General features: G+C 31.6%; 1 protein-coding gene across 1 annotated transcript in view; it reads right to left on the bottom strand.

Moving 5' to 3' along the window:
- Nucleotides 1-13,031, bottom strand: part of LOC111718086 (innexin shaking-B) — a 34,372-nt gene that overhangs the window by 15,144 nt on the left and 6,197 nt on the right. The window contains exons 3-5 of the mRNA XM_023493581.1: nt 4,670-4,790; nt 2,957-3,042; nt 1,712-1,727 (exon numbers count right to left, since the gene is read on the bottom strand). Of these exons, the coding sequence (XP_023349349.1) occupies nt 1,712-1,727; nt 2,957-3,042; nt 4,670-4,790 (223 nt within the window). The remainder of the gene's footprint in view (nt 1-1,711; nt 1,728-2,956; nt 3,043-4,669; nt 4,791-13,031) is intronic.

Here is a 13,031-nt window from a genome sequence, read left to right as displayed (position 1 = left end):
TTATTATTTTTACTATTATTATTATTATTATTATTATGAGTAGTAATAGTAAGACAAAGAGTTGCAGTAATTAAAGTATATTTTGTATAGAGATTTACTTATCAATAAAAACCAGATTGTTAAAAAATTAGATTAAAAATATCTCAAATTGGATTAAGCTTGACGAGACTGTTAACATAATTTGAAGTGTTGTTTTTCCATAAAAGGACTAGCGCATTTCTGATTCAAACCAAATGAGTAGGAAATATTAGAATTAAACAATATATGCCACACTTTTTAATCACATAAAGGTTTCAAGGGTACCATTGTCTACCGAGAATGGAATGTCTTTTGAAATTAGAATTGCAGTCCCTTTAGCAATTATAAAACAAGAAACTTTTGCTTGACTCAGTCTTTTCTCTTGCTCCACGGAAATACAAGAAAAAAACTTATAGAATAAATTTGTATTAAGTATTTTTGTATGTTGATTTTTTATAGAGTTCGATTCACAATGATACTCTTAAAAGCTTTGTCTGTATTAGATATTCATGCTTATTTTCTATTTGTATACTGTGGTCTCCATACAAAAGTGTCTTATTTCTGTTTCTGCTCCAGATATATTGGAGAAAAATGTCAGAATTAAACACTTTACAAGCTAAAGAAACAACGATGTCTTCCACACAGCTGAACCGCTCCGGCCCAAAGTTTGTGTGGGGCCTTACATGTCTCCAGGGAAGGTTCATAAATGATCAAAAGTTTAAAATTTTGCCTCCAACAAAATTTTATTTGCATTGAATTTTAAAAATTAGTTAGATCCAACAATCAAAGTTTGAAATATCAAAGGTTTACACCATCAGGTTGAAAGGGTATAGGGATTAGAAAATTTGATTTTGTGGCAATGACTCAATTTCTTTAAAAAAAATTTTTAAAGAATATTTAGTAAATACTTTGTTAAATATAGTGCAAGTTGTGAAGAGTGGTTTAAAGTTAAATTTCTTTTCAAATAACTCAATAAAAGTTTTAAAGTATTTCATCTTATTTAGGCTCAATAACCAACTAACTAACTATCTAAGTAACAAACTAACTAACTAACTAACTAACTAACTAACTAATTCTAACTAACTATCTAACTAACCAACTAACTAACTATCTAACTAACTAACTTACTAAATAACCAACTAACTAACTATCTAACTAACTAACTAACTAACTAACTAAATAACTAATTCTAACTAACTAACTAAAGAACTAACTTACTAACTAACTAACTAACTAACTAACTAACTAACTAACTAACTAACAAGCTAACTAACTAACTATCTAAATATCTAACTAACCAACTAACTAACTAGCTAACTAACTAACTAACTATCTAAATATCTAACTAACTAACTAACTAACTAACTTACTAACTAAATATTTATCTAACTACCTAACTAACTAACTAAACTAACTAACTAACTGACTAACTAACTATCTAACTAACTAACTAACTAACTAACTAACTAACAAACTAACTAAGTAACTATCTAAATATCTAGCTAACCAACCAACTAACTAACTAACTAATTATCTAAATATCTAACTAACTAACTAACTAACTAACTTACTAACTAACTAACTAACTAACTAACTAACTAACTAAACTAACTATCTAACAAGCAAGTATCAAATAATCAAAGAAAAAAGTTTTAATTAAATATTACTTTCGCAAATCCCTACAGTAATTCACTTCCTTCTTTTCCCGACTAATAAAGTTTAGGAAAAAAATATTTCCAAAAAATAAAATATTTTTTTCAAAAATCAGAAAACTGCTTTTTAATTTGACCGTCAAAGGCCTTTAATCCTAGGTAACAATTTTTCGGAAAATCCACAGAAATTCCTTGAAATCTTTTCCAGGATTCCGCGGAAATTCCCACGAATCTTTCACGGGGAAAATCCGGTGAAAATGTCGACATTTTCTCGAGAATTTCCGGAGAAAGATTCTCCATTGAGAAATTCCTGGGATGAACACTGTACAGTGGCAGAGGTTTAGCCGGGCTGGAGATTTTCTTATGATTATTTCCCGGGAATAAATCAGAACCAATTCTGAGGAATTTCTTGCAACCCATTCCTAGGAATTTCCTGCAACGCATTCTGGGGAATTTCTTGTAACCCATTCTGGGGGTTTTCTCGTAACCCAGACTTTTGTCGGGTATACCATTCCTATGAGGAATTTTTCGTTACCCATTTCTAGGAATGTATCCTAACCCTATCTGAGGAATTTCTTGTAACCAATTCCAGGAAATTTCTCTGGAGAATAACCGGGGAAAATGTCGACCAAATTTGGGGAAATTCTTGGGAGAAAAGTTCTTTATAACCAATTCCTGGGAATTTCCTAGGAACTATTACCAAGATTTTCCCAAGAGTTCCTTAAAAACTATATTAACACTCCAACTCAGAATGCTATAGTTGCTTTTGATCTAACAGAAGTTGTCTTGTATCTGGTATTTTCAGACAACTTAATTGTCAAGAACAAAAAGTCTCAAAACTATGATCCCTCAAAAAATCTCTCAAATTTGGGACTAATTCCGGGGAATTTCTTGAGAATTTCCGAGAAATCATTCACAAGAACTTGTTCTCAAGAAATTCCGCGGAAATTCTTCAAAGCAAGTAAGTAAAACTGGAGAACTTGGGGAAATTCCTCACTTTTGTTTCCTGGGATAAGTCTAAGTTTGAACATTTTACTGTTGAAAAATATGGAAAAGCATAAATTTTTCTAAAAGTTTTGTGAACCAACATTTATCAAAGAGTTTGAAATATGAAGAAAATAACTTGAAGTAAACATCTAAACACTTTAGAGATAGATAGATAGATAGATAGATAGATAGATAGATAGATAGATAGATAGATAGATAGATAGATAGATAGATAGATAGATAGATAAATAGATAGATAGATGGATAGATAGATAGATAGATAGATAGATAGAACAAACCTGATCTCTCTCAGCAAAGGCAATAACCTCTAGACCGAAAGTAAGAAAGGCCCCGTTGAAGAATCTGTCCATCAAGAACATTTGGCCTAAAAATAAAATTTTTAAAAAAAGATCAATTTTTACACTTATTTTTTTGTTGCATCGCATAAAATTGAAAACAGCCCTGATTAATCAAAATTGGTTCTTTTATTCGTTTAAGCAAACACTGGAATAGGATTAGAAAGTGAATGAAAAATAAATGGAAAATGAAATGAAAAAAATGGGAGAATAAATGGAATATGGATGGAAAATGAAATGAAAAAAATGGGAGAATAAATAGAATATGGATGGAAAATGAAATGAAAAAAATTGGAGAATGAATGGAAATAAATGGAAAATGAAAGGAAAATAAATGGGAGAATGAATGGAAATGAATGAAAAATGAAATGAAAAAGGATGGGAGAATGAATGGAAATAAATAGAAAATGAAATGAAAAAGGATGGGAGAATGAATGGAATATGGATGGAAAATGAAATGAAAAAGGATGGGAGAATGAATGGAATATGGATGGAAAATGAGTTGGGGTATAAATGCAGAATAAATGTTTAAGTTTTTTAAACTTAAAAGAAATTAAACTTTAACGGAATTTAAATGATTTCAACAGTAAAAATGCAAAAAAAGCTAAGATAATAAAATAACTTTTTTCTTCCGATTGTACAGATCATCTATATAAAAAGGAAAAAACAAATTCGAAATTTGTTTTTCGAAAACCGAAATTTAGAATTTATTGTGTGTTTTTCCCTAAAGCGTTTTCAAAATTCCACGGGCAACGCCGGGCCTTCAGGTAGTATTTGATAAATCAGTAATATATTTTATTCTCATTAAGTTTTAAAAAACCAATGAAAAAAGATTTTTAGATTTATCTTCAGAACTTATGAGTTTAATATATAGGACTGATTCATCTTTCTGATAACACTACCAATAATAAGGGTGGTTGAAGAGAAGAGTAAAAGAGGGGAAATAGGAGAATAGCTGGGGTAACGTAATGTCATGTAAGATGAATTTCTACAGAAAATATCAGACAGAAAGAATACAATTTTAGCTAAGAAAAAAAATTGACAACTTTATGCAGCTGAATACAAGGAAAGGGGTGACTGTACTGTACTGTACTGTACTGTGCTGTACTGTACTGTACTGTACTTTACTGTACTGTACTGTACTGTACTTACTGTACTGTACTGTACTGTACTGTACTGTACTGTACTGTACTGTACTGTAAGGGGGGACTGTTCATATAATTTCATGTTACCCTCCATTTGTTGAGAATGGTATGTCTCAATCACAATGGTACTATTGAAACCTTTATCTTTTCAAGTGCGACGGAGAAATTTTTTTTTTCTGGCTGAAAATTTAGTGCCGGGAACTTGAGCCAGTGTTCACTCTATATTACAGTCACACACACAAAAATAAGAATAATATCTTTATCGATTTCAGGGGTATCAAGTTGTAATAACTGTCCATTTAAACTTAAAATAACGCGCATTAGTCCCTTTAAAATTAACATGTATCAGTCCCTTCCAACTTTAATAACGTGTATTTGTCCCTTTAAACAAAAATAACATGTATTGAACCCTTTAACTTAAAATAACGTGCATTAGTCCCTTTAAACCTAAAATAACGTGTATTTGTCCCTTTAAACTTAAAATAACGTGTATCAGTCTCTTAAAACTGACCGCAAACATTGAGTAAGGCGAGGAGTTCACAGAAGAAGTATCTGTAGGCCCACCAATTGTGGTTCTTCAGGTTATCATACAGATAATCCAAGAGAAGCTTCTTCTTCTGCTTCTTCTCCACCTAGATAGATAGATAGATTGATAGATAGATAGATAGATAGATAGATAGATAGATAGATAGATAGATAGATAGATCAATAGATAGATAGATAGATAGATTGATAGATAGATAGATATATTGATAGATTGATAGATAGATAGATAGATAGATAGATAGATAGATAGATAGATAGATAGATAGATAGATAGATAGATAGATATATAGATAGATAGCTTGATAGATAGATAGAAAGATAGATATATAGATAGATAGATAGATAGATAAATAGATAGATAGACAGACAGATAGATAGGTATACAGATAGATAGATAGATGATATGAAAGATATATAGATAGATAGATGGGTGTATAAATAGATTGATTGAAATAAATCCAGTTTTTTACAAAATAAATGTAGTTGATATAATTAGTGACCATATGATTATATCATTAAGAGTGTCCACTATAAATTGAGACGATAATAAAAACACTCAATAAATTTTAAAACACAAATTAATAACGATATTTATATTTCATTTCATTTCCTCCTAAAGATTCCTGATAAACATCGTTTTAAGCTGCTTTTAGAAGCTTAGCTTTTAACACTCTGAACAGTCTCTGGCAAAAATTCCTTTTTTAGAAATGGCAAACGATACCAAAAGCTCCTCGGGTATATTATTCTTCAAAATAAAACTGCAACTAATTTGTTCCCAGGTGTCTGATCATCGCAGATTTTCATTTCCAAATTGGTGGATTTGCTATTTTATAAGCTGTTAAAAAAGTCTCAATTTTTAGTAGACAACCATCAGGGTATAAATTAAAAAAGGTGAAAGCTGAAAGGTAAGAAATTGAAATGAAACCCAACTAAAACTCATAATTTGATATACATCGTGAATGAGTTTTAACATGGTCTAGGGGGGAGTGTTAAACATTCTAAGGGGGGGTTGTAATATATAAATATATAGAATAGGATGCTCTGTAATATAGAATATATAGAATAAGATGCTCTGTAATATAGAATATATAGAATAGGATGCTCTTTAATATAGAATATATAGAATAGGATGCTCTGTAATATATAGATATATAGAATAGGATGCTTTTAAATATAGAATATATAGAATAGGCTGCTCTCTAATATATAGATATATAGAATAGGATGCTCTGTAATATAGAATATATAGAATAGGATGCTCTGTAATATAGAATATTTGACGGGCGGATTTTTGGTAATGTCAATTTGGTAATGACAATTTGGTAATGACAATTTGGTAATGACAATTTGGTAATGACAATTTGGTAATGACAATTTGGTAATGACAATTTGGTAATGACAATTTGGTAAGGTGACAATTTGGTAAGGTGACAATTTGGTAATGACAATTTGGTAACGACAATTTGGTAATGACAATTTGGTAATGACAATTTGGTAAGCTCACAAAAGTGACAATTTGGTAATGACAAATTGGTAACGTCATAAAAGTGACAATTTGGTAATGACAATATGGTAACTGCAAAAAAGTGACAATTTGTTGATAAAAGTTAAATTTAATTCATTTTAATGTTTAATAATTTGCTGTTTTTCACATTATTTAGGGTTAGGTTAGGTTAAGACAATTTCTGGGCCGAGCGCTGCGGCTAGGATGGACTATGGGGCCGAGCGCTGCAATCTATAAAATGTTAAATAATGTGCTGTCCCTCTCAACATTTTGGGTTAGGTTAGGTTAGGTTAAGACAATTTATGGGCCGAGCGTTGCGGCTAGGATGGGTTAGGGGGCCGATCGCTGCGGCCTATAAAATGTTAAATAATTGTGCTGTCCCTCTCAATATTTTGGGTTAGGTTAGGTTAGGTTAAGACAATTCATGGGCCGAGAGCTGCGGCTATAGTGAGCCAGGGGGCCGAGCGCTGCGGCTAGGATGGGCTTGGGGCCAACCACTGCATCCTCTTAAATGTTGATTATAAAAGGGACAGTTTGATAACTACATATAAAAAGTAACATTAATAACTTCCTAACATTGACACACATAAAGTCCGTTCTTGTTGTAGTATTTAAATCCTTCTGAATCTTGTAACATTTTGCCACCCCTAGAAGGGGTGATGAATAAGTAATTCATGATCCAAGTCTCCTCTTCTTGCAGTATATGACACAAGTGCAGGTTGAATCGTAATTTTTAGAAAATGTTGTGAATTTTACAATTATTTTTGGCGCATTACTTTTGTGCAGAAATAAAAGATTCCTAGAATCAATTATCTTCAATTGATAATAAAACTAAAAATTAAACAATTTTAAATAATGTCACTTTTATTTCGTTTACCAAATTGTCACTTTTATGACGTTACCAAATTTGTATTACCAAATTGTAACTTTTTTGTTGTTACCAATTTGTCATTACCAAATTGTCACTTTTGTGAGTTTACCAAATTGTCATTACCAAATTGTCGTTACCAAATTGTCATTACCAAATTGACATTACCAAAAATCCGCCCATCGAATATGTAGAATAGGATGCTCTGTAATATAGAATATAAAGAATAGGATGCTCTGTACTACAGAATATATAGAATACGATGCTCTGTAATATAGAATATATAGAATACGATGCTCTGTAATATAGAATATATAGAATAGGATGCTCTGTACATAGAATATATAGAATAGGATGCTCTGTAATATAGAATATATAGAATAGGATGCTCTGTAATATAGAATATATAGAATAGGATGCTCTGTAATATATAAATGTATAGAATAGGATGCTCTGTAATATAGAATATATAGAATAGGATGCTCTGTAATATAGAATATATAGAATAGGATGCTCTGTAATATATAAATGTATAGAATAGGATGCTCTGTAATATAGAATATATAGAATAGGATGCTCTGTATTATATAAATATATAGAATAGGATGTTGTGTAATATAGAATATATAGAATAGGATGCTCTGCAATATAGAATATATAGAATAGGATGCTCTGTAATATAAAATATATAGAATAGGATGCTCTGTACTACAGAATATATAGAATAATGTTAAAGGGAGTGTCTACGTTATCATGAAATGCTGTAAATGCTTTATAAGAAACGTTCAATGAGTCTGTCCATGTAATTATAAAAAAAGTATAATAATACTTTATATCTGTTTCGATTCTTCTTATATACCTATAAACCTAGCTATGTATCTATTATATATTTCTGTCTATCTAACCTTCTATCTATTTATCTATCTTGAGTATCCATCTATTTCTTTCTGTATAACTATCTTTCTCTCTCTATCTATTTTGTATTTATTTCCATCTATCTACTCATCTATCCAATTAACAAAATTATCATTTATCAAAAAAAGTCTAATTATCATATTATCATATTATCATATTATCTAATTATCTAATTATCATATTATCATATTATCTTATTATCTAATTATCTAATTATCATATTATCATATTATCTTATTATCATGAATCCTAATTATTAGAATTTATTAAAGGTTTCTTCAGAAATATATTAGTGGTAAAGGCCGAACAATTTTTCATCTTTTATTTATTGTACCCAGCCAGCCGTAGATAGAACACTAGATGTCGTCTTTTCAAGATTTAGGGGTTTTTCTTGAATTACAAGACAGAGAGAGAGAGCATTCGGTGCCTGCGCGGAACTCCTTTGGGCTTTTGCCTCAGGGTTATTGTGAACGAAAAATCCCTAAATTTTGAAAGGATGCATTGATTGCCAGCCCAGAGTTTGTGCAGAAAACGTGCTGGGTCGACTATCCCACAGCATGGGTAGCCTAGACCCACTGGTGCGGTGCATAAACGGTACATGTACACTAGACTGGTAAATCCACGTACCGGTTCGGATAATGCAATGATTAGACCTGGGTAGAGAGAGGGTGTAGGGTATCCTATAGTCCTAGGTAAAGGTAAAAAGCCAAAGCATCCCCCGAAATAAAATCTTAAAAAGCACATAGCTAGGACATTACCAAAAAAAAGCTTCTAAAACCGGGCTGTTAGCTGGGTTTTACCAAACTAACATTTCGATGTAAAAGGTTTGCAAATTGTTTTGAAGATTGCAAATTTCTGCAGTTTACAATAAATATATCTGCAGTTGTAATGATTGCAGTGGTACAAACAACAATATGCTGAGACTAAATTATACAGAGCTTTAATGAAAATTATATACTTTCTGCAACTTTATTACCCCACCCCCTGTTCCCCCCTTTACCTTACTTTGTGTGCCCCTTATTATGGAGATGCAAGGTTTGAGGGGTCCCCCCCCGCCATAAATATTAAAAATGCTCCATTCCAGCTGGAAAATATTTAAACTTTTTAGTTGATTGTTGACTTAACAATTTCATTTTTAGGAACCGTAGACGTAATTTACAGTATACTGACATCTATAGTTTTTTTACCACAAAGAAATTTTTAAAAGCTTTATAAAAAAATATTTTTCATCATTTATGAATACTTTATAATTGGTTTTAGATATTCATGAATACCTTTCTGGTACTACTTTACTACTTTACGGCCTGGTAGCTCATTTAGTTTTGATTTCAAGTCCATGTATGAGAAACCCCGATTAATTTGGTTGTATTCTCGAAATTCTCGAAATTCTAGAAATTCTCGAAATTTTCGAAATTCTCGAAACTCTAGAAATTCTAGAAATTTAAAACTTTTTTGTTCTTCTCCAAAGCTTTTTAAAAAGAAAAGTTATTCTGGAAAATATTGAAGATTCAATATTAATATTTTCCATAAAATTTCTATAATTTGGCTAGTTTTAAAGGGACTGTATCACGTGACCAGTAAACTGCACTGCCATTGGTGGTACTTTTGGTCATGTGATACGGACATCTGAATAATATCATCAATTGTATTTATTAAAAATGAAAAATTATAATATTAGAAAAGTAAAAGGAGTAAACCTTAGTTACTTAGGCACCTCTGGGATATCGTCGCTTTCAGATTGGTTCTGTATTTGCTGAATATGATTCGTTTAAACTTACTATTTTTATACAAAATTTTATATATATAGATTTTCGTGTAAATTTTACACAGTTTTATATCAATTTTTCTTATGGATCTCGATCAACTCCTAAAATGCTTAGATTTCAGCCTATATAACCTATTTTTTCCTTTTTTTACAGTCCTTCTAAGCATCGTTAAACTTTTTGGCAGTTAAATCCTTGATATGTATTTTCTAAAAAATTCTGCAAAAATGTAAAAAAAAATCTACAGTAATATAATTAAATGTTTACTTATTTTTGATAATAAGAGTCAATTTTTATTTTCTCAACCTGTTCCTAAACAACTTATTTGGTTACCTTTGAATTTTTGTTACCTTTTTTGTTGTCGTTTTTTAATAATTTAAGAAAAATCGATTCTCCACCCTAATGCATGATTTTGAACGTCGACTTTAAGTGCTCAAACTCAGTAATTATACACCATTAAAACGGTTTATATGTCTCAAATGAATCCTAAAAAATTTCTTTACAATACTACATTCTCAGTTCAACTACCATACATTTCCGGTCACTCCTTTTAAAAAGAAAAGCTATTCTGAAGAATATTGAAGATTTTATATTGATATTATCCATGAGATTTCTATAATTTGACGAGTTTTAAGCATTGTGAAGCTTTTTGGCAAAAGCCTGTGATATGTATTTCCGAGGAAATTTTTACCGTAACTGCATCATGTAATTGGTTTTTTATAGCCAGCTCAGTTTCATTCAAGAGAAAATAAGTATTTATCTATGGAAAAAATCAACAAAAAAGTTTCCAACCAATTTTTCTAATAATTCTAATTTCTAATAATTGTTATTTTTTGGAAAGATAATAAATAGTAATTGCGCCACTGTAAGCGAAGAGGAGGGTATACAATACATACATATATTATACATTTTTATTTATGTATATATATAATATTATATACTGAGACAAATTATAAAAAATGGAAAATATATATTTTTATATTTATATTATTATCATTGTCTGGTCCAGAGATAAGTTAATGTAGTGACAGACCATTATTTATACATAGACATGTATAGATGGATGGATATAGCAACCAGGGTTTGGGACTTCAAGTCAGGGGGTTTTATCACTCTTATTTCAGGACTTGATTAGCAACCAGGGTTTGGGACTTTAAGTCAGGGGGTTTTATCACTCTTATTTCAGGACTTGATTAGCAACCAGGGTTTGGGACTTCAAGTCAAGGGGTTTTATCACTCTTCTTTCGGGACTTGATTAGCAACCAGGGTTTGGGACTTCAAGTCAGGGGGTTTTATCACTCTTATTTCGGGACTTCCTTATCATGTCCCATGACTTTAGGGTTTTCAGTCACACAAGGAAATATATATATGGATGTATTTTGTGCACTAAAATTGGATTTGGAAAAGTCTTGTATACCATTTGCCTCTGTTCTCAAACCCACTATTCCCCCTTTCTCAACCTCTAGGGGCCGGGTGGGAGGGGGGGGGGCCTCACTCCCCTTGGGGAACCTTAGGGGTTACCTCTAGATAGATACATGAATAAATAGAAAGATAATAGATAAATAAAAAAAAAATCTCAAAACTTCAATGACCCACCTTTGAACATCAGTATTTGATGTGATACATGGTATAAAGGATTCTATGAACCACCTACCCTCTTGGATTCTATGAACCACTTACCCTCTCTACACTCCAGTATTTGATGTGATGCATGGTATAAGGGATTCTATGAACCACCTACCCTCTCTACACACCAGTATTTGATGTGATGCATGGTATAAGGGATTCTATGAACCACCTACCCTCTCTACAAACCAGTATTTGATGTGATACATGGTATAAAGGATTTATGAACCACCTAACCTCTCTACACACCAGTATTTGATGTGATGCATGGTATAAAGGATACTATGAACCACCTACCCTCTCTACACACCAGTATTTGATGTGATGCATGGTATAAAGGATACTATGACCCATCTACCCTCTCTACACACCCGTATTTGATGTGATGCATGGTATAAGGGATACTATGAACCACCTACCCTCTCTACACACCAGTTTTTGATGTGATACATGGTATAAGGGATTCTATGAACCACCTACCCTCTCTACACACCAGTATTTGATGTGATGCATGGTATAAAGAATACTATGACCCACCTACCCTCTCTACACACCAGTATTTGATGTGATGCATGGTATAAAGGATACTATGAACCACCTACCCTCTCTACACTCCAGTATTTGATGTGATGCATGGTATAAGGGATTCTATGAACCACCTACCCTCTCTACACACCAGTATTTGATGTGATACATGGTATAAGGGATTCTATGAACCACCTACCCTCTCTACACACCAGTATTTGATGTGATACATGGTATAAGGGATTTATACCTTTTATTCGGAAATTAAAATAAATCTCATAAAATCTTGTTTTTAATCAAATCTATTCTTTTTAAGGAGTTATTGAATTTTTGATATGCAACCAAACATATTTGCATTCCTAGCTCTTTTATGTAAACTTTAATTTACAAAGACGCAAAGTTGTAACAGTAACTCCATATAAAAAGGTCATCTTCCTTATGATATGATTGAAGTGCTGTAGTAAGGTTAACATTGTTTGATATTTGTTAATGTTTATTTAAAAAAATCAGTGGGAGAGATTTGTAAACAAAACTGTATCCGATTTCTTATCAGTTTTAAAATCAACTAACTCCACTATTAAAAATGACAGAAATTAGAGAAAAAGTTTTTATAAAAAACAATACTTATCAGTAAGTTCATGAATATTTACATTTTAAGATTTCCCTGAACTAAGGTTTTGGTGCGTCCTGCAGTAATCTGCAGAACTTTGACCCAAGAAGAGTGGGATTTAACAAAATGATATTTATTTCAAATGAAATGTTCGTAAAAAGTTCAGTTTGTAATGAAGCGAATTAGAAGTTTAATTTCTATTCAATCTTTATTTTTAATTCGGGGAAGATGATCGTTAAGTAGAAAAAAAAGAAAAGAAAGAAATTTCTTGGAGGGAAGAGAAGGATAGAGGAGGAGCTGGTGAAGGAAAAGGGGGGGAGGGTTAGGAGGGGAGGAGGGGGGGTTCAAAGTAAGTTGCTGGGAGAAGAGGAGACTGGAGACCAAACCTCGGAATTTATTTCAAAGTTTCAGATGATTTAAAACTTTTAAGTGCAATCTGTAATCTGTAATCTGTAATCTGTATTCTGTAATCTGTAAGCTGTAATCTGTAATCTGTAATCTGTAATCTGTAATCTG

The sequence above is a fragment of the Eurytemora carolleeae genome, unplaced genomic scaffold (assembly GCF_000591075.1).
Source record: "Eurytemora carolleeae unplaced genomic scaffold, Eaff_2.0 scaffold1480, whole genome shotgun sequence".
NCBI classification, from domain to species: Eukaryota; Metazoa; Arthropoda; class Copepoda; order Calanoida; family Temoridae; genus Eurytemora; species Eurytemora carolleeae.
This window is presented reverse-complemented; position numbering and strand designations above follow the sequence as displayed.